The 23,293-nt window shown below is 43.1% G+C and overlaps 1 protein-coding gene across 1 annotated transcript in view; it reads left to right on the top strand.

Annotated features, from left to right (window-relative positions):
* The window catches only part of mef2b (myocyte enhancer factor 2b), a 127,794-nt gene that overhangs the window by 48,215 nt on the left and 56,286 nt on the right, over nt 1-23,293 (top strand). The window contains exons 2-3 of the mRNA XM_041203711.1: nt 11,224-11,356; nt 20,493-20,696. Coding sequence (XP_041059645.1) covers nt 11,303-11,356; nt 20,493-20,696 — 258 coding nt within the window. The 5' untranslated portion in view covers nt 11,224-11,302. The remainder of the gene's footprint in view (nt 1-11,223; nt 11,357-20,492; nt 20,697-23,293) is intronic.

The raw sequence follows: 23,293 nt of genomic DNA, 5'->3' as shown, positions 1-23,293 counted from the left end.
GAGCATTAGCCTGGGCCTCTGGATTACAAGTCCAGTGACATTACCACTATGCCACCATCTACCCTGCATCTACAATGTAGAAAAGCTTGAAGCAACAGATTCAGATATTATAACTTGAATGTTGGAAAAACAGAACCGATCTATGTAACAGTGAAAGTAAATGGCAAACCTGTTCAAATGGAAGTGGACACGGGACCTTCCACTACAGTAATTGGGGTTACATACCTTCTGAGTATATTTGAAGTACGCTTCAAATATTGAATAATGGGGAACATCAATTAAATTTTGAAGAAGCAACTGCCCAATTAAAAACTTACACTGGTGAAAACATCCAACTTAAAAGCATAAGTAAAGTAACTGTTCATTATGGGAGCCAATCGGTAAAGCTACCAGTGTTGGTACTGAGATGCAGAGACCAAGGCTCCTAGGGCGAAACTGGCTAAGGGAAATCAACCTTGAGGGCCCACTGAGATTCCAAAAGGAAGCTGGAAGTGTTTCTGCTTTGGAAGAGGAATGTAAAGACTCAACAACCTGAAGAACTGCAGGCTGCATTGAACCAAAACATGGAAGAACAACAGAAGGAACTCGAAGAGACCCTGCTTAAGGACAAGGTTTGAGACAAGGTGAGCAACCTCCGAAAGGAAAAAGAAAACCTGTTGAAAAACCTTCACAAACGACAAGATTCCCTCAGGTCAAATTTTGTACCACAGGAAAAGTATGAAGAGAAATAGAAAGAATTCAGCATTTCTCTGAACAAACTGAAGAACGAGTTGGCAGAGAAGACACAAAAATGCTCAATTTTCCAGGAGGCAGCAAACAAATACAAAAAGGGGATGGAAGAGCTGAAGAATCAGCTACGTGAAGCCAAAGAGGCTTTGAAGGCAAAAGTCGCAGAATTTTCCAAGAAGCAGACAGATGATGAAATTCTGAGAGACTCAACCACTGAGTTCACTCAAGTTGAGCTTACATCTGAGATTAGTCAGGCCAATATTGAAATTGAAAAGGAGGCCGAGATTAAAGTCAGAGCTAGAAAGAAAAAGGCACATAGAAAGAAAATACAGAAACATAAATAAGGCTTTAATCCTGGCAGCATACAAGTATACTTTCTTTCATAGGCCTGGTAGTCAAATTGCAAACACTGATGCAATTAGTTTGCCTTTGCAAGAAAAGGATGTGGGAGTCTCAGTTCCACAAGAACTTATATTGTTGTTACATTTCTTAGATTCATCACCGGTATGTGCTCAACAGATCAGAGACTGGACAAGTAGGGACCCAGTCCTATCACAAGTATAAGAACAAATACTTCATGGTTGGTCACAAAAGCCTATATCTGACTAAATTAAACCATACTTTAACAGAAGAAATAAGCAGCCAGGGTGGTATCTTATTGTGAGGAGCACAAGTGATAGTACCTCCAAAGGGTAGAGAGTCATTGCTAATTGAAAGACACAGTGCACATCCAGGTATATCCCAAATGAAGACCATAGCATGCAGATACCTATGGTGGCCTGGGATGGATGGTGAAGTAGAGAGTTTAATGAAGAATTGTATGCAACGTCAGCAACTGCAAAAGTTACCTTCTACAGCTCCATTACACCCTTGGGAATGGCCAGGAAGACCTTGGGTGGGGTTACACATCGACTATGTGGGACCTTTCATGTGAACAATGTTTCTGCTCATTGTTTATGCCCACTCAAAATGGACGAACATATATGAGGTGAAATCACCAATGTCTTCTGTTACAATTGAGAAGTTACGTCAAAGTTTGCCATTAACAGACTACCAGAGGTAGTCATTTCTGATGATGGCACGGCATTTACGAGTGCTGAGTTTCAGCAGCTTATCAGCCTCAATGGTATCACTCATGTGAAAACTTCACCGTCCCATCCTTCCTCAAATGGACTGGCTGAAAGGGCGGTATAAACATTCAAGGCATGAAGAAACTAACTGGAGATTCTAAAACGACCAAGCTAGCACACATTCTTTTCCATTATAGGACCACCCCTCACACAACAACAGGTGTCACACCTGTGGAATTATTGATGAAACACCATCTCAGGATTAATAATGCCGAATTTGGGGTGGGGGAGGGTGAAGGTGGAAAGGAGTCAAGGAAGTCAGAAAACTAGACACGACTGCCATAGTCGTGAGAGGAAGTTTACCATAGGAGAGGCGGTATACGTGAAGAACTTTGGAGAACGACCAAAGTGGTTATCGGGTGAAATAAGTGCAGTGACTGGACCTCTATCTTACCATGTGGAGTGGAAGGCCAAGTCATATAGAGACATGTGGATCATCTAAGGTAGAGAGAAACAAATCACCAAGAAATTATTCCACCAGAGTTCACGACCAGGTCAACGCTTCCTGTTGAGAGAACTCAGCCTAACACAGATGCGTCTAAAGTATCTGCTGTTCCTTCAAGAATGGAGGATACAGACCTGCAGACACCCACCGAAGCACCTGATGTTCCGGCAACTCCAGAAAAGGAGGTTCCTGACAAGGTATCTGAAGATGTGGAGCTGAGACACTCTACATGAGTAAAAAAAAATCTCAGAAAGACTGCATTTGTAAATTACTTATCAGTGTAAACATTTTGCTATTTTGAGGAAATTATAAATACAAATGTATTTCTGAGAAAAGAGGGAGGGATGTGCTAATCTGGTGTGTAATATACCTTTAAGAAGAATGTTATAATAGAAGATCACATGATCTTAGTATCCAATAACAGAGTAGGATGGGCTACATCTGTAGTTTGTAGTCAGTAGTTAGCAGTTGGAGTAGTGTAGAGATAGTGTCTGAAGTGTAAGCACATGTTTAGTTGCTGTTGGGTTCCTTCATAAACACAGAGTTTCTACCTATGAAGTGTTTGCTACTAGTGCACTGGAAAATCAGCCTTGATTCTTGTGCTCTGAAGTGGGACTTGGATGCATAACCTTTTGTCACAGAAGCAGAAATCTTGGCAATAACTGTCTCCACTGCATGTATGCACCTTTTTCTTTTCGCTGGTTTAGCATTAGTGGTGTGTAGCAACTAGCAAGAGGGATATGGGTTGCTTTAAGAATTTGGGTTCCAGTATCAGGGCCAATTATTTCAAAAGCTCTCGCAAGCTGCTCAAACTATTTGCTTGAAGAGTCAATGGCTTATTTTAAACCATCGCTCGCCTCTAGGTTATCAGTTCACCTGGGGTTAGTCATTATTCTACTGCAGTCAAGCTTTAAGTTGCAAGCTGCAGCTCAGGTCCATAGACCACTGGCACTGGGAGACCAGAGTCAGCTCCCTGCTGTCTGATATATTGTTTTATCAAGGCCCCTTGATAATTTTAGTTCTGTTTATGATATTTCCACAGTTTTATTTATTTACTGTCAGTTATTTATAAAATCTGGCCTTAGTTTGCTTCCGTGAGACTCAAAGCCTCGATACTGTGATTGTCCCTCCTCCAATCCATTCTGAGTGTGGGATCAGTGGGTGGACAGATACATCCTGTCCAGCCTCTGTCTTGTGATTCCCAACAAGCAGCACTGGTCTCTCAGCCCCCTCTCTATTTCACTAGCAGGGTCACGGCTGTGAAATAATAGCCAATTTCAACAACATTTTGGACTGGCCGAGCTCCTGTGGGAGCCTAGTGCATGGAAAGTCAAGACCAAGGCCCTGTCTGTGCACAGGTGGACAATTTCAAAGAAGAACAGGAGTGTTCTCCCCAGTGTCCCAGGCCAATATTACTCTTCAACCAACACCTAAAAACAAATGATCTAATTATTTATCACATTGCTGGGAATTTTGCTGGACTTGAAGTTGCATTCCATATTTCCCATATTACAACAGTGATTACACTTCAGCCAATTAATTACTTTTTTGGCAAAGCAGTTGGGAATGTCCTGAAATTGTGAAAGTTGCGATATAAATGCAATTTCTTATTACTGTATTTAGTTAAATAGCAAATGAGGGCGCATAGGAAGTCAAATTGTTTGAAGAATAGGGGTTTTCAGCAGCAAGCTGTAAAACTGAGGTGCTACAGTGCCACCACTGGTGGGAGGGTGTGATTACTGTGTGACCAGCTTACATAGGCAGATTCCATTATAAGTGTGTCCATACAAATTTGTAACAGAGTGTGACAGCAGAAGTAAAGTTTTTGGAGACATGTATTTTTAGTGAAGCATTTTTAAATTGCTTTATCAATTTTGTTGTGTTTATCAGAGTGAAGGGTGATGACAGTAGTGCTCAGAATACTTTTCGTTTTGGGCTCCAAGCATCAATGTCAAATGCTCCCAGAGCAGGTGCAACATGAGTTGAATGAAGAATAAAGCTCCTTTTACACTGTCCCCATCAAACACTCCCAGGACAGGAACAGCACGGGGTTAGATACAAAGTAAAGCTCCCTCGACACTGTCCCCATCAAACACTCCCAGGACAGGTACAGCACGGGGTTAGATACAGAGTAAAACTTCCTCGACACTGTCCCCATCAAACACTCCCAGGACAGATACAGTATGGGGTTAGATATGGGGTAAAGCATCCATTCTGAAAATTACAATTGAATCTGCTCCCACTGCTCTTTCATGTTGTTCATTCCAGATCGTAACATAATCCACATAATTGCATAAGGGTACAAGTTCTTAGTTCCCTTCCTGTTTCCTATGGAGATACAATGCACTTCAGCCGTTATGTGCATGAGCGTCATTAGTTATTTGCATTAAAATGCCCCCTCTGGCTACATTCTTGTACACTAATTTGCATATCATGGTTAACATGGTTCAATAGCCTGTCCTAACCAGTAGTGACCGGAATTCCTCTGATTGGAGAAGCTAGTGTAGTAGGAAGAAAAATCATAAAATCAAACTGCTTCCCTGCGTTTGGAGTAACCCCCCTCTCCCACTTACCTCTGCCAATTTTCTCCCCTCAGCTCCTAAATTTACTGTGCTTTGTCTGAAGAGTGAGTATAGATTTAACTCCAGATGATATCACCCTCAGGCCCAATCCTGCCCATCATGAAAAGAAGGGAACAACAAATTGTTCATTTGGTTGGTCCCAACCCATATATAATGATCCCCATTCATCTCACTATGTATAAGACACTGCATATAATCTTCTATATATAACACCTACTTTGTCCCAGTTGTCTCAGTTCACCGGCTGCTGAAAACCTCAGCCATGCCTTTGTTACCTCTAGACCTGACCAATCCAATGCACTCCTGGCTGGTCTCCCAGCTTTGACCCTTGGTAAACTTAGGGTTATCCAAAACTCTGCTGTCCATGTCTTAAGTTGCACCTAGTCCTGTTTACCTGTAACCCCTTTGCTCGCTGACCTACACTGGCTTCCAGTTAAGCAACATGTTGATTTTAAAATTCACATCTTTTCAAATCCCTCCATGGCCTCCACCCTCCCGATCTCTGTCATCTCTTCAAGCCCCACAACCATCTCCACTCCTCAAGTTCTGTCCTCTTGAGTATACCTGATTTTAATCATTCCATCATTAATGCCCATGCCTTCGGTTGCCTGGGCCCTAAGCTCTGGAACTCCCTCCCTACACCTCTCCACCTCGCTTCCCTCCTCCAAGACACTTGTTAAAACCTACCTCTTTGACCAAGCTTTTGTTCATCAGATCTATCTCTTTATGTGGTTCAGTGTCATATTTTGTTTTATAATGCTCCTGTTCAGCGCCTTGGGAGATTGTATTATGTTAAAGGTGCTTGATAAATATCAGTTGTTGTTATTGGGTATAACATTCTGCGCAGTGCTGTGCGTATGATGCCCTGTGTATAACGTGTACTTTCCATACATGTTACACAGGTGTGTATCCATCTTGATGTGTTTATTTGATACAGGATGCTGGCTAGGCTGCATTTGTCCATCTTGTGTTACCCTGAGAAGATGGTGATGAGCTGTCTCTTGAACTGCAGCCTTGCTCTGATGGTACCGCATGACAATATTAAGTAAAGAATTCAAAGATTTTAGCCAAACGAAGCTGATGTCCAGAATGGTGTCTGTCTCGGAAGGGGGCTTGGTGTTCCTGTGATATTGCTTTCATTGTTATTTTAAAAAAAAAAGATCGTCTTGCATTTTGATGGTGCTTTTCATAACCTGAGACCATTCAAAAGTGTTTCATAGCCAGTGGAAGTGTAGTCACTGTTATATTGTAGGAAACCAATTTGCACACAGCAAGCTCCCACAAACAGCAATGTGACAATGAACAGATCATCTCTTCCTGTGATGTTGATTGAGGGATAAATATTTGTTTGGACACTAGGGAGGAGCCCCCACCTCTCCTTTGAAATAGTACCACGGAATCTTTTATGTTGGCCTAAGAGGATGCTGCATCTGAAAAACAGCATTTCCGACAGTGCAGCATGCCCTTAATACTGCACTGGAGGGTCATTCTTGATTTTTGTACGTAAGTCCAGAAGTGGGACATGAACCTGGAACCTTCTGACTCGGAGTTAACCACTGAGCCATGGCTGACACTCCAGGGGAAAGAGTTTGAGGGTGGAAGGCACTGTTGTAATAAATTATAGAATGCACTATATTACTGAGATCAAAAACTCCTGTATATTTTATTTCATTCTTTTTTGAACAATGTTCCCATTATATTATGCATTTTCCAACACAATACTTAATCCTCCACTCAAACACCTCCTCCAGATTCCCATGATTAAAGCTAAGAGAGAAGCCAAATGCACCTGAATACAACACAGAAAACTGTGGACTTGTTTAGTCGCTTTAGTGAGGAGATGGTGTAGTGGTAATGTCATGGATTGGTAATCACATAGGCTGATGCTCTGGGGGCACAGGTTCAAATCCCACCGTGGCTGCATTAAAATTTAAATTCAACTAATAAATCTGGAATTGATAGCTAGTATTAGTAATGGTGACCATGAAATTGTCATTGACTGTTGTACAAACCCATCTGGTTTGCTCATGTCCTATAGGGAAGGAAATTTGCCCTCTTTACATGGCCTGGTCTCCATGTGACGCCAGACCTACAGCAAAGTGGTTGACTCTTGGCTTAACAAGCCACTCAGTTCAAGGGCAATTAGGGATGGGCAACAAATATTGGCCTTGTCAGTGATGCCCACATCTCATGAAAGAATTAAAAAAAACAGTGGTCTTGATAACACGTTGTGCACGTGTGCAATCCCACACGACATCAGCACAGTCACACCTTTCCTGCATGTAACCTTTTGTGTAATCCTTCAGCATCACTTTTAATTGTACACTCTGCTGCCCATATCCCAAGTGCTGAATTGCCATTCACCCATCATCCCTGTGCATAGTGACCAAATTGGGCACTTGGTCTGACAACACCTTGATTTTAAAATTCTCAACCTTGTTTTCAAAACTCTCCATGGCTTCGCCCCTCCCTATCACTGTAACCTCCTCCAGCCCCACAGCCCTCTGAGATCTCTGCATTGTCTCCAAATCTGCCCTCTTGCACACCCCAGATTTTCACCACTCCCAATGCTGCTGAGGCCCTAAGTTCTGGAATTCCCTTCCCAAACTTTTCACCTTCTCTGCCTCTCTCCTGCCTTTTTAAGAAACTTATTAAAACCTACCTCTTTGACTTAGCTTTTGGTCACCGTGTCCTAATATCTCTTTGTGGTTCGATGTCAATATTTTCCTTTAAAATGCTCCTGTGAAGCACCTTGGGATATTTCACTAGGTTAAAGGCGCTATATAAATATTGTTGCTGTTATGAATTGATAACTTCCTCCTCCTTGTACGGTGAGTTTCTTGGTTACTCTAATTACACATTAGCTAAGCATCACCTCCATCTTCCCCATCCCAAACCCTCACCGATACATTAACATTTCGAATTTCCACTGTGACTGATATAAAGATGATGTTGTCCAGAGCCTTCAGTTTGCGCTCAGGTTACTTTCCCTCGGCTTGACACTTGAAAGAACGAATGATGCAAAAAGGCAGAAAAAATTGGAAAGCACAAGATGACTTGGGTCACATTTAGAATCAGAAAAGTTACAACATGGAAGAAGGTCCTTCTTCCCATTGTGTCTGTGCTGGCCCTCTGAAAGAGCTATTCAATAAGTCCCACTTCCTTGCTCTTTCCCCATAGCTCTGTAAACTTTCCCTTTTCAAATATTTATCCAATTCATTGCCTGTCCCTAGTTGCCTTTCTTGCTTGGATCACTCCAGTCTGTGCAGTGCTAGGTAGGGAGTTGGGAGTTTGAGATGCAGAGCGATGAATATTGTACCAGGGGATCACTTTTGATTTTCTGTGTTCTGCTGCTAACTTGAAGCTTGCAGCCAAGTTTTTTTTCCCTGACAGTAACTGGGACAAATTGCTGTACATGTCTCAAGCTGGCTCAGGCCAGCTGTAAGCGACCTACAGTAATCTCATTCATGACCCGATACCCGAGTGACGTCAAGGGACTTTGGGGACAGTTTCTCTGCATCTGCCTTCTCCCTCACCCACAGCAACCACCCCCCCCCTGCCCCCGCCCCTCTCTGACGCAACTGAGCCTGGAGAGTTCCTGAAGGAGCTGCGGTTCACACATAAATATTTCAGTGTTGGTAAAATAAACAACCTCATTCCCCACAGTTTCCCATACTGGAGAGAAATGAAAGCAGCAGCAAAACTCCGGTGTGTATAAAGCTGCATGATTTGGGCTTTCTTTCCGTTGCCTCATCTGTTCACCAACAACAGCGACCGCTTGCATTTACAAAGCGCCTTAAAGGATTAAAACACCCCCAAGTTGCTTCACAGGGATGACTGTGAAATATTTACATTGAAGCACTTAGGAGATACTGGGGCAGGTGGCAAAAAGCTTGGCCAAAGAAGTAGAGTTCCAATGAGCATTTTAAGGGAAGAGGGCGAGAGTTTTAGGGAGAAAATTCCAGATCTCAAGGTGTAGGCAGCTGAAGGCACAGCCATCAGTGGTGAATAAGGCAGGGTGAGACATCCCACATAGTATTACCAGGTCTGCTTGAAGTTTTAGGAAATGTTCTTCACTAACTATCTCCCCTCTATCTTCCCAGATGTTTTCTCTCTCTTTTGTCCTGAAGAAACTGACCCTTGTTGAGGTGTCACTCCTCAGCTACACTATATAAGTACCTCTAGGGCTCTCCAAAATGGTGCAGGGAACGTGGAGAGGCCCTGACAATGTAGCATTGTGGAATTCAGGGGCATTCATGAAGTCTCAGACTTGCCCATATGGCCAGCTTGCCCTGTTAGACATTAAATGTTGGCAACCAGTTCAATAACTCATTTGTCACTGGATTTGGTTACATACATATAGACATTTCAACAAACGGGTACACATATACCCCCGCCCACATGCACACTCATGCATAAGTATGCAAACGCATGACAGACTTGAGTTATTTGGAGAGACAGGAGAAGCTGGGCTTATTCTTCTTAGACTGGCGAAAGTTAAGAGGAGATTTGACAGAGATGTTTAAAACGATGAAGGGTTTAGATAAAGTAAATAAAGAGAAACTGTTTCCAATGGCTGAAGGGTTGCTAACCAGAGAGCACAGATTTGAAGTGATTGGCAAAAGAACCAGAGGCAACATGAAGAAAAACCTTTTTGTAATGAGTGGTTAGGATTCGGGATGCACTGCCTAATAGGATGGTGGATGTAAATTCAATAATGGCCTTCAAGGTGGAATTGTATAACCACCTTGAGGGAAAATATTTGTCGAATATGAGGGAAATGTGGAGGAGTGGGACTAACTGGATTGCTCTTCCAAAGAACCAACGCAGACTCAATGGGCCGAATGGTTGTCTCCTCCCATGCTGTACTATTCTATGATTCTGCGATTCTTGAGTCTCTCACTCAATTTGCCTGGTCTTTGCTCAGTTGCACGCCAACAGCTGGGCTGCTTGTGCACCGCAGAGAACTTACATTACAGAGATTGACCTCTTAGCAGAACTATTCTGTGCTGACGTTTATACTCATATGAATCTCTTCTATTGTCCCCAATATCCTTCTATTCCCTTCACCCTCATGTATGCATTGACTCGTCTTGAAGGTTTCAGTGCCCTTTTGCTGGGGGTGGGGAAATCAGCCAGAGGACCTCTCCCATCCTAGCCCCCTCAATTGCTGTCAAGTGAATTCTCCTGGCAAGTGAGGACAAGCACCCTTTTGCACCTATCAGGGTTTATCAAAAGTTGGATGGAGAGCAGCCGGCATCCATGGAGTCAGTGCCTTGAGGAGAGAAGAGAGAAAACCTGTAAGGGTTAAAAGGCGATGGGTGTGATCACAGTGCAAAGCTCGTATGATGGCAGCTGAGGCCTGTAAATAAATTCAGGCCTACGTGGCACAATAACCATAAGTTATTTTATTTGAAAGTCCAGAATGACTGTGCTGGTTTGAAGAACACCTAAGATTACTAATTAGAATATATAATCTCTAAGCATCATCATCACCCAGGACCATCAAACAGCTAAAAGCCAGCAAAAATATGATTGGTTAAATTTTCTGCTAATCGGTGAGATTATTGTTGATTTGAAATCCACGTCTCCATTCTCCAAATTGCTTGTAATTATTCTCTTTCAGGTTTAATGACTCATGCTAATGAGAGTCACAGAATAATTTATTCCCCATTTGAAAGACATAGATTCTCTCCTTCCTTTACTTTGAATTTTAGATTCTTGTTTATATTTAAATAGAAAAACTTAGTGATTTGGGAGCTGGCAAATTAGGGTTGATTGGATCAGAGTACTCAACTGTGACTGCCAATGATTTGGAGGCGGGCGCGTCTTATAGCAGGGTTTACAACAATCAGTATCTTGCAGTAAACAGACTCTGCGGAGTAAATAGACTTTATTTAAAGCAGTTTTTAAAGACTATTGAGCTCATGATTGAAGCAGATGATTTCTTCAGCAAAATGCAGTGAGTGAAGGATAGTTACATAATATAAAGTATGCGTGTGGAATCGATCCCAGTCATTTAGAGGAGTGCTCTGTTGGCGTTGTAAATACACTTTGTAACTCCTGGAATAGTACTGTCACTATATGCAGCTGAGGAAGTTTCCCTGCAGAACAAGAAGTTGGGAGACATAAAACTGAGATGGCTCAGTGCCACCAGTGACAGGATGATGTAATTACAGCGTGACATGTTTACATTTACAGTTTCCATTATGAATAGGAATTTATAAATGTGACGATGCTGGCTTTATAGGCAGAATTATGCATAGATGTAAAATGTTTTACTACAATAAGTAATTACATACATATAATAATGTGTATTTATTTCCCCATTCCCCAGGTGATGACAAAAAAACAGTTCTGTATTTGGATTTGAAACGTCAAAAAGACGATATTGTTAGACAAACGGAGAGTGAAACATGGGGAGAAAGAAGATACAGATCTCCCGGATTGTTGACCAGCGGAATCGACAGGTATGGAATTCCCGCTTGTGGAGGGGGTTTGGAGAGAGGAAATGACATAACCTTGAACTCTCTATGCAACTGATCCCTGTCCACGACTGACTTCCCCACCTAATTTTCCTAAACTTTCTGTTGCCAAGTCATTCCTAGTATTTCACGTGAAATACAGCCATCAACAAGCTATTTGGCAGTGGTGGGAATCACAACCAAGTCCACATCCTTACACATTGCAGCTACACAGCGATCAAGAGTGGGGACCTGGATAATACACCTCCCCTTCCCATTCCAGGGCATCCCAAGCCAATGATGGCACCCCTCACGATACATAACTTCGTATAGCGGGCATTGAACCTGGAAGGCTCTGTATCACACTGCACACTGAATTTACCAATTAAAATACTCAACAGGTTGCCAACAAATTTTTTGAAATCACTCTCCACTCTCCTCAATTTTTTTATGCGGTGTGCCCCTTTACCAGCTTTGGCCTTCTGCCAGTGTTATTCTGCCATTGGCCACCTGTATGCACACGAGAGCAGGCTGGGAAAACCTGGGTTTTGGTTGCCCCATAGTGAAGTGAGGTGACATCAAGTACATGGATAAAGAGCCCCAGGTCAGAAAGGAAGGTGACAGATTTAAGGAAGGTATTTCCTTTACAATTAACTGTGGGAAGATGCTCAGTTGGGGGCGTTTTCCTGGATTGGCACCAAGAGTCCCCCAGGGAAAGTCGGCCATCTGCTCGTGTGAGGGTCGGAGGCAGAATTCCCAGGTTGCTGGCATAAATCTAAAACTAAAACAGGAATCTTCAGTTCAGTTCAGAGGCATTAAGCATTGCAGGAAAGGAAGTTTTCTATTTTTGTGAAGAGAGGGTCACGCCCTGGGTCAGCAATAACAGGGGACCATCACTATATAAGGGAGCTTTTGATTAGGTTAAATCCCAAGAGCATCCTGGAATAGATTGTTCCACGATCCCAGTTGAAATTCCACCTTTTTTGCCTGGGAATGCTAAAGTGACAGGAGAAACTCTCGGAATAACTTGCATAGAATTTTACAGGACAGAAACAGGCCATTTGGCCTGACTGGCACATGCTGTTGATACAGCTCCACGCAAGATTCCTCCCAGCCTTCTTCATCTCACCCTATCTGCATATCTTTCTATTCCTGTCTCTCTCATGTGTTTATGTAGCTTCTCCTTCAATACAGTTTGCCTCAACTAATCCCCGCAGTAGTGAGTTCCACATTCTCACCACCCTCTGGGAAAAATTTCTCCTGAATCCCCGATTATATTCATTTATGCCTACCTTAATGGAACCTTAATGGTTCTGGTTAATTTAAGAATAAAAGCTACCAATTTACCAGCTCCTTCCATGGCTCCACGGACAGGTGCACGACCCAGGGAGGCACTGTGCCACACAGCATAGAATGGTATCAGGGTTTCTCCCCTCCCCTCAGCTGGATCAGCAGGGCCCAGCTGCAGTAACTGGGTGACCGCAATGCCAGCTGTTGAGAGAAACACACCCAGAGGTCCTGCTTCCAAACTCCATCCTGTTGCTCTGGCTGGAAGGTGAGGATGTTGTGGTTTGCGATTCATGGTTGAATAGTCTTGGTTGACTCCTAGCTGCCTGACATATTGCTGTTTGTGGGAGCTTGCTGTGCACAGATTGGCTATGTTACAACAGTGACTGTAACTCCTATTTTGGGTGAGATGAAAACTGAAGCCCTATCTGTGCTCTTGGGTGGAGAGGAAAGATCCCATAGCTCTATTTTGAAGAAGAGCAGGGGAATTCTCCCAAGCGCCTTGGTCAACATTTGCCCCTCAATCAACGTCACTAAAAGAGATTTTCTGTTCATTATCATATTGCTGTTTGTGGATGCTTGCTGTGCACAAATTATGGGTTGTGTTTCCTTCATTATAATAGTGACTATATTTCAAGGAGCACGTCATTGGCTATAAAGAGCTTTGGGATGTCCTGGGGATGTAGAAGGCACTATGTAAATGCAAGCTCTATCTCTATTTTTCCGAATGCCCTTTTGGCCCAGGATAAGCTCCCAAGGGACCACGCACTGTTTTCAAGTCCATTTATAAAGAAACGACAAACAGATTTGCATCAGATTTGCCTAATCTCTGGTTGTGAGTCAGCAAGTCATAAGACTGACGAGTCAGTGCCCATTCAGTCAATGTTCTAAAGTTGTCAGAGCTTCTCATAGGTGAATTCCCAGACCCGGGTAATCACTCACCATGTGCAAAATCTTTCGTTTCTCTTGGCTATCTTTGGCTTGTGGTATTCTCATCAAAGTATCAGTTTCGGTCCCTGTTAATTTAATATTAAACAATTTTCTTGTTTATGATTTCACACTGTCATCACAGAGTTCTCTCTCACTGACTATATAAAGCAAACTTATACATTTTTTTAGTTGTTCTTGAACTGTGAGCATTGTTGGCAAAGACTGGCCAATTGTTCATCCCTGGTTCCCCTGAGAAGGTGGTGTTGAGCCACCTTCTTGAATTGGTGGCACAGGTTTGATAAACCTGAGTGCAAGGCTACTTTAAAGGAAGCTAAGAGTCCTAGTTATGGTCAGCCGTGTCTCAGTTGGTGGCATTCTTGAGTCAGGAGGGAAAATCATCTTAAGGGAAAATCATGTCGAACTAACTTGCTGGAGTTTTTTGAAGACCTAATAGAGAGGGTTGATGAGGGCAATGCTGTTGATGTTGTGTACATGGACTTCCAAAAGGCATTTCATATAGTGCTACACAAAAGACTTGTGAGCAAGAAGCAGTATGAATACGGAATTGGCTGAGTGGCGGGAAGCAGAAAGTAATGGTTAATGGATGTTTTTCGGGCTGGATGAAGGTTTGTAGTGGAGTTCCCCAGGGGTCAGTGTTGGGACTCCTGATATATATTAATGACCTAGATCTTGGTGTACAGGGAAAAATTTCAAAGTAGATAGGGAGAAAATATTCCCGCTCGTGAAAGAATCGAGAACGCAGATTTGAAGTAATTAGTAAAAGAAGCAATAGTGATATAAAGAAGAGGTTTTTCAAGCAACGAGTGGCTAGGATCTGGAATGCACTGCCTGGGAGTGTGGTGTAGGCAGACTGAACTGAAGCACTAAGGGAATTAGAGTGTTTCCTGAAAAGGAAGAATGTGCAGAGTTATGGGGAGAAGGCCGGAGGATGGAACTAAGCGAGTCGCTTGTTCACAGAGTTGGTGCAGACACAATGGGCCAAATGGCCTCCTTCAGCGCGGTAACAATTTTGTGATAAGGATGCGGGTTCAATTCCCATTCCAGCACTTGGATGCAACAATCTAGGTTGACATTCTCAGTGATATAGGGAGGAGTGCTGCAATGCTGAGGTGCCTCTTTCCAATGAGACATTAAACGGAGGCCCTTTCGGGTAAAATATCCCATGGTACTATTTCAAAGAAAAGCAGGGGAATTCTCTCAGGCGCCCTGTCCAATATCTACCTCTCAACCAATATCACTGAAAAAAACAGATTATCTGGTCATTATCATATTGTGGGATCTTGCTGTGCATAAATTGGCTGCCATGTTTCCTACGTTACAACAGTGACCACACTTCAATAAAGTACTTTGGCTGGAAAGCACTTTGGAACGTTAAGTGGTTGAGCAAGGTGCTATTATAAATGCAAGCTTGTCTTTCTTTTTAGTGTGGGACTGGAGTCATATGTGGGCCCAGACGGGGTAAGGACAGCAGGTTTCCTTCCCTAAAGGATATTGGTGAAGCAGTTGAGCTTTTAAGACAATTCAACAGCTTCATGATCACTTTTACTGATCCCAGCTTTTTATTTCTAGGTTTTGTTTTTTGAAACTGAATTCAAACTCTCAAATGGACGTGGCAGGATTTGTTCTCTGGGATATTATTGCAGGTCTCTGGATTACTAGTCCAGTAGAAATCTCCTCTCTGCCTTGCTCGACTAGGTTTGCCAACTCTCTCTGAGCATATTCCTTGTGTCCAACTGTCCTACCCAGTCAAATAACCTTTTCTCCCCATCAGCAATATTTGTACAACTCAAACAAAGTATGTTAAAAGAAAATTGTAAAAACACACAATCTATTTTTAATGCCTCTTCTTTTTGTGCTGATTTGTCCAGGAGATTAACCTTTGATTTCTGGAGACTCCTGGACAATACTGGAGGGTTGGCAACACCTACAATAATGATTTGTATTTATGTAGTACGTTGAATGTAGTAAGACATCCCGATGCTTCATAGCAGTGCAATTGGACAAAGTTTGACACAGACAATTAAATAGATGTTAGGTCAAGTGACTGAAACCTTGGTCAAAGAGATAGATTATAGAGCGACCTAAAGGAGGGGAGAGAGTAAAGAGGTAGAGAGGTTTAGGGAGGGAATTCCAGAGTTTATGGCCTTGGTGGTTGATGTTATGGCCACCAATGGTGGTGTGATTAAAATTGGGGATGCTCAAGAGACCTGAATTAAAGGAATTTCAATATCTCAGAGAATTGTAGGGCTGGAGGGGATTACAGAGATTTCTTGACAAATTAATTTATGCATCAGGCATTGATTTAGCTGCAAAGGTTTTTGTTGCTCTTCTCTCCTCTCTGAGCCACTGACTCATACTGGGAAACGGTTGCCTGGGCGCTGTCTAAAGTACACCAATTGATGCAGACTCTGCACAGGAGCAGAGTACACAGTCGGACCTGTGCAGTCTATGCCGACAGGCTTCTGCTGGACGTGCGCAGCCACAGTCACCCTGCAGGACCCTTGTTGTGGTCTGACGCCACCTCATTGTGTTATTTCTCTTCAGCACCTCACCTTCGTGTGAGAGGATGTCAGAGTGGAGACTCAGTTTCCTTCAATGTCTGCACCTATTCATCTCTAACAATAGTCAGAGAATCCATTATAGAACCTCAACACAGAAGGTGGCATTCCTTTGCTGGCCCATTGAAAGATCTGTCCAATTAGTCTCATTCCACCCTGTTCTCAGAATCACAGGACTGTTACAGTGCAGAAGGAGGCCATTCAGCCCATTGTATCTGCACCGGCTCTCCAATGAGAATTATGACTTGGTGCCATTCTCCTGCCTTTTCCTTGTAACCCTGCACATTGTTTCTATTTAAATAATCATCTAATGCCCTCTTGGATGTTTTGATTGAACCTGCCTATACCACACTTCCAGGCAATACATTCCTGACCCAAACCACTGTGTGAAAAAAAAATTCTTATATCACATTTGCTTCTTTTGCAAATCCATTTATCCCTCCCATTCTCAATCCTTTTATGAGCAGGAACAGTTTCTCCCTATCTACTCTGTCCAGGCCCCTCATGATTTTAAACACTGCTATCAAATCTCCTCTTGGCCTTCTTCTCTCCAAGAAGAACAGTCCCAAGTTCTCCAATCTATCTTGATAACTGAAGTTTCTCATCCCTGGAACCATTTTTGCAAACCTCATCTGCACTCTCTCTTATGCGTCAACATCCTTCCTAAAGTGTGGCACTCAAAACTGTACACAATACTCCAGCTGAGATCTAACTAATGTCCTCTAAAAGCTCAGCATAACCTCCTTGCTCTTGTATTTTATGCTCCTATTAATAAAGCCTAGGATACTCTATGCTTCATTGACTATTCTCTCCACCTGTCCTACCACCTTTAATGACTTATGTACATATACATCCAGGACCCTCTGCTCCTGCTCCTTTAGAGTAGTGCCCCTTATTTTATATTGTCTCTCCATATTCTTCCTACCAAAATGCAGCACCTCTCACTTCTCAGCAATGAACTTCATCTACCACCTATCTGCTCAGTCCACCAACTTGTCTATGTCCTGTAGAAGTTCTACATTGTCCTCCTCACAGTTTACACAGTTCTTTTACCTGTAACTTTGCACATTTTTTCCCTTCAAATATTTGAAGTTTTGGGTGTTGTAATATCTCTTCCCCCTGCCCCACCCCTCCTCACAGGGTTTTGTGCAATAGAACTTATAAGTGTTTGTAGTTGAGTGAGTTTATTCCCTCCCCTCTTGAAGGAGGTGACTCATATTGGGACACAGTTCCAGGGCTACTGGCGGGTTTTTATCCCTTGTTCAGCAGACTAGACAGTAAGTGTCGGAAGGTTGTTCAACCTGAATTACGTGCTGCGCTTTCACTGAGTAACAACTGGCCTCAGTTGGCAGAATCTCTCACCTGTGGTTCAGTGGGTAGCACACTTACCTCAGAGTCAAAAAGTTGAGTTCAAGTCCTGTTCCTGTGCCGTTGAGCATATAATCCATGTTGACATTGCAAGTGCAGTAGTGATGGTGCACTGCATTGTCAGAGGCACCAACTTTAGTGCAAGCCAAACTTTGCCTGTTCTGGTGGCTCTTGTGGGTGGACATTAAATATCCAATTATGTTATTCTGAGAAGAGTAAGGTGGTAGCCTAGCCAGTATTTATTCCTCACTGATAGCAGGCTGACTGGCCATTCATCTCATAGAATTGGCATGAGGATGTGGGACACATTAAATATCACTGCGTTCAAAGCCAGTTGTTGCACGTAACAACCCTTGGCTTGAAATGTGGTAAGGTGCAGCATAAATTCAATATTTTCTATTCAACTGTGTGGAGAATCACACTGAGGTTGCAATCCTGCCCCAACTCAACTTCCCCATGTTTGTGTTTTCCAGCAAGACTCACTTATTTATTTGTTCTTTCATGGGGTGTGGACATCGCTGGCTAGGCCAGCATTTGTTGCCCATCCCTAATTGCCCTTGAACGAAGTGGCTTGCTAGACCATTTCAGACAAGCAGTTAAGAGTCAACCACATGACTGTGGATCAGGACTCACATGTAGGCCAGACCAGGTAAGGACAGCAGATTTCCTTCTCTAAAGGGCATTAGTGAACCAGATGGGTTTTTATGACAATTGATGATAGTTTCATGGCACCATTACTAAGACTAGCTTTCAATCCTAAATTCATTAACTGAATTTAAATTCCTCCAACTGCCATGTGGGATTTGAACCCATGTCCCCAGAGCATTAGCCTGGACCTCTGGTTCAGTGACATTACCACTACACCACAGTCTCCCCTCCTTAATGAACCATGATCAGTGATTGATGCTCAGGTGAAACAGCTTGAGATGTTTTACATCAAACTCTCTGGCAGCCATCTGTCTCATGAGACATAAGATCACAAGAATCAGGAGCAGGAAATTCCTCTTCATCTCCATTTCGAATGGGAAGCCCCTTATTCTGAAACTGTTATAGTTCTAGATTCCCTCATGAGGGGAAACATCCTCTCAGCACTTACCCTGTCAAGCCCCCTCAGGATCTGAGATGTTTCAACAAAAGCATCTCTCATTCTTCTAAACTCCAATGAGTGTAGGCCCAACCTGCACAACCTTTCCTCATAAGACAACCCCAGGCATCAGCCTAGTGAACCTCCTCTGAACTGCTTCAGATGCAAGTATATCCTTCCTTAAGTAAGGAAACCAAAACTGTACACAGTAGTCTAGGTGTGATCTCACCAATGCCCTATACAGCTGAAGCAAGACTTCCCTTACCTTTATACACCATCACCCTTGCAAAAAAGGCCAAATTCCATTTGCCTTCCTAATTATTTACTATATCTGCATAATGACCTTTTGTGATTCACGTACAAGAACACCCAGATCCCTCTGTACTGCAGCCTTCTGCTTTCTCTCTCCTTTTAAATAATACTCTGCTTTTCTTTTCTCCCTGCCAACGTGGGCAACCTCACATTTTCCCATATTATACACCATCTGACAATTTTTTTGCTCACTCACTTAACCTACCTATATCCCTTTGTATCCTCCTAACAATTTTGCTCTCCTACCTATCTTTGCATCATCAGAAAATTTGGCTACAAGTAGTGAGCCCCTTCATCAGGGAGAAGATGGTTTGCTACTTGGTGGTCAACTCTGTTCAGAGGAACTGGAGTGTCCTCTCCTGAGCGTAAATCTGGACCAAATCTATGGAGACCAAATGGTGACCTCTTTGGTTGGTTCCAAAGGAATGTAGAGCATCGACTCAGTTGCAGGGGTTACATATTTGGACAGCAGTCTGCCTTTGGGCTCCATTCTGGATTTTTTTGTCTGGGTTTACTTCCTTAACCTTCAACTCCCCTGAGGTATCTACAAGGCAGTATTCCCCCAGAGCTGGGAGTTTGGTTCATGAGTTTCGGGGGATCTCCACATGCCGGTGGACCTGGGCACTGAATGCCTGGGGTCCAAACCTTCTCCAACTTCCTCTGATGCTTTAACCTGGGGTCATGAGGGACCTTGTTTCTGTGTTGCACCACAAGGAGACCTAGCTGAAGACTTGCTGATGAAGAGGCTCTGTACTGACAGGGAGAGACTTACACATTTGGCTCTCCTTTTCACATTGCTGCTAGCCAAAGGCATTGGTTGAAAGTGAGAAGCACACTAGCTAGCACACAAAAAGCAAGAAGTATCCTAATTCTCTTCAACCACATGCAAGACACATCACATCGACCTGTTGGGCACAGTCTTACATTAAGGCACCACATAAATGCAAGCTGCTCTCACTTTACGTGGTTCAGTACTACAAAAGGATGTGCATTTACCTACATCAAGTATAGGGTGGGGGACCACTGGAATGTGTGTTTAACTTAAAGAACCATTGAGTGATTTTGGGTGAATTCCACCAATGGGACTAAGTTATGTTGCTTTGTTAACATTCATCAACCTCAAATCACCTCTGACTTCTCTTATTTCTCTTCCCCCTCCCCCTCCCCTATCCTGATAATATTTCACCTTTCCACTATTAAGGCTGACACCCCAGTGTTGTACCAAGAGGGTGCTGCACTGCTGGAGGTGCTGCCTTTTGGGTGAGATGTTAAACCGAGGCCCCTAGTGGCTTTTCGGTGGATGTGGGAAAAAAAAACCCCATGGCACTGTTTCGGAGAAAAGCAAGGGAGTTCTGCATGGTGTCCTGACCAATTTTTATCTCTCAATCACCAACACAAGAATAGATTATCCGGTTATTTCTACAATGCTGTTTGTGGGAGCATGCTGTGCACAAATTAGCTGCCACATTACAACAGTGACTACACTTTGAAGAGCACTTCATTGCTGTAAAGCGCTTTGGGTTGTCCAGCGATCGTGCAAAGCACTATATAAATGCAAGTCTTTCTTTTCTTTTTCTTGCAGGTGACCTTCACCAAACGGAAATTTGGCCTGATGAAGAAGGCGTATGAGCTGAGCGTGCTGTGCGACTGCGAGATTGCACTCATCATCTTCAACAGCACCAACAGGCTCTTCCAGTATGCCAGCACTGACATGGACCGAGTGCTGCTCAAGTACACAGAGTACAGCGAGCCGCATGAGAGCCGCACCAACTCTGACATCCTAGAGGTAAGGAGATCACCAGTCATGGGCAATGAGCCAACCCATCAACTCCTCCATGCAACTCTTGTCATCTACAGAGGAGTCTTCTTCCAACTTGCCTTCATTGTGGGTCAGATAACGATGGACTGAGTATTGGGGGCACAGAATTACAGAATAACAGAAGTTTTACGGCACGGAAGCAGACCATTCAGCCCATCGTGTCTGCAGTAGCTGTCCAATTGAGCAATTTACTTAGTGCCATTCTCCCATTCTGCCCTGCACATTCTTCCTTTTCAAATAACAATCTAGTTCCCTTTCGAATGCCTCAAATGAAACTACCTCCACCACATTCAGGCAATGCATTCCAGACTCTAACCACTCGCAGCTACCATGTTAGTTGCAAAATAATTCCAAGCTAGATCTATATATGTGAAGAAGCATGCAAGTCTTAAGTTGCCAACAACAAAAGAGAGGTGTGAAGGGACAAGGCCCACCAAAAGAGGATAGAGTAGGTTTGCTTCATTTACACAGCATTTCAGCTCAAGATTTCAAAGTTAATGCTCCTTCATTTGCTGTGTCACATCCTATATTTGATTAAGAATCCTAAAAGCATATCAATTTCCCTTCAAATATTTGTGGCTGCTTTCCAACTTTGTCAAACATAATAAGGATAAATTCTGAATACTGAATGCTGCTTGGGGTCTAAGTTGGGCATGGGTAGTAGGAGTCTAGGACTTAGGAACAGGAGTCAGCCATTTGGCCTACTGTCTTCCAGTGCCACCTCCCAGGGCAAATCTTAGAATTTCCCATAAACCACCACCACTCCCCACACCCGACCACACCAGATAAAGCCTAAAGTCTCCATTTCAATGTTAACTTTACCCCTATCCTCCCTTCCCCATGCTCTATTTTCCCCAAATGATCTAAGGTTAAACCTGCGTTTTAAATTCTTGGAAGGATTGAATCCTTTTAAATGTTCAATAGTTCGTTGCCATGTGGAGTGATTGAGGTAGATAGAGTAGATGCATTTAAGGATAAGCTAATAAACACACAAGTAGAAAGGAATAGAAGGATGTGTCGATGGGGTGAGATGGAGAGGCTGCGAGGAGGCTCATGTGGAGCGTAAATCCCAGCATGGACCAGTTGGGCTGAATGGCCTGTTTCTAAAATGGCCTGTTGTAAACCTAAACCTTGTTTTATGATTTTAAACTGGGGAGAAGGTAGAAATAGGGAATCTTTTCTTTGCCTTTTTTTAATGCTTGTTTTGGAAACGCAGGCCAGGATTTTCCAGCTCCGCCAGCAGCAGACATCGTCACAGGCGGGACAGGATCCAAATTTTCCCATCCTGCACGCAATGATGCCTGCCACTGGTGGGGCCAGAAAATCCTGCCCATGGACTTCACTGACAAAACTGGCATTTATTGGATATTCCTAGGTGGTGATGGTCTACCTTGAACCGCTCACTATTTGATACAATTAAGGATCTTGCTCAACCATTTTGTTTTGCTGTGCACAAGGTGTTTAATGGGAGTCGCTTGAGAGCTGGCATGGGTTGCCGGCCCTCCAGGATTGCCCTGGAGTCTCCAGGAATTGAAGATTGATCTGCAGGACAATGCAGTGAGCAAGACCCAACAGAAAGATCATAGGGGGCATTTAAAAAATAAGCTGGAGCCAGTCTGTCTTCAACATAGGTTTATCCACAAAACTCAGTATAACAAGTGCAGACTACTTTTCCCTTTTACGCAGTTTTCCGTCCACACAGGTGGAAACTGGTTCTTAAAATTTTCCCTAACCTTTCCCCAATGAGCATCAGCTATCCTTAATCTCAGCTAGGACATGCACTCAATTGTCACAGTATTTGCAACATTAACATGTTCTGTGTATATTATCATATTTATCCTTGAGTTGTGAGCATCACTGACAAGACCAGTGTTTATCGCCCATCCCCAACTGCCTTTGGGAGGGTGGTGGAGTGCCACCTTCTTGAACCACCATAGTTCAGCTGGCATAGGTGCACCCACAGTGCTTTTTCTGTAGTGGCTTGGTAGACCGTTTCAGAGGGCTGTGGGTCCATGTAGGCCAGACCAGGTAAGGACAGCAGATTTCCTTTGCTAAACAATGTTAGTGAAACAGTTGGGTCTTTATAACAATCGAGAAGTTTCATGATCATTAATTAGATCACTAACAATGAAACTAGCATTTTATTCCAGATTTTTTTATTCATTAATTGAATTTAAATTTCCCCCAGCTGCCATTGTGGGATTTAAACTCATGTCTCCTGGACAATGGTTCAGGTCTCTGGACTACTAGCTCAGAAACATAACTGCTATGAAACCCTACCCCCGTACTAATAAAGTTCATTCAAAACTCAGCTGGTTGTTAATAAAGTTTTCACTGGGTTCTGATGAGCCTCATGTGTTGTACAAATAAAATATCAACCTTTTCACATCACAGTGTACCAGTAATGAAAGCAGAATGTTTTGTGCAGCAAGTTCTAATCGCTGTGCTTTTCTTTTCCTGTCATTTGTACAAGCAGCAGCAAAACAATTACACCTATAAGCTGCCAATTGTTGCCCTGGGTGCCATTTTGATGGTGGGCATTCAGAAAAATCAGCAGGGAGCAT

Source organism: Carcharodon carcharias, chromosome 14 (assembly GCF_017639515.1).
Source record: "Carcharodon carcharias isolate sCarCar2 chromosome 14, sCarCar2.pri, whole genome shotgun sequence".
NCBI lineage: Eukaryota > Metazoa > Chordata > Chondrichthyes > Lamniformes > Lamnidae > Carcharodon > Carcharodon carcharias.
The sequence above is the reverse complement of the archived record's forward strand: the minus strand, read 5'-3'. Positions and strand labels throughout refer to the sequence as shown.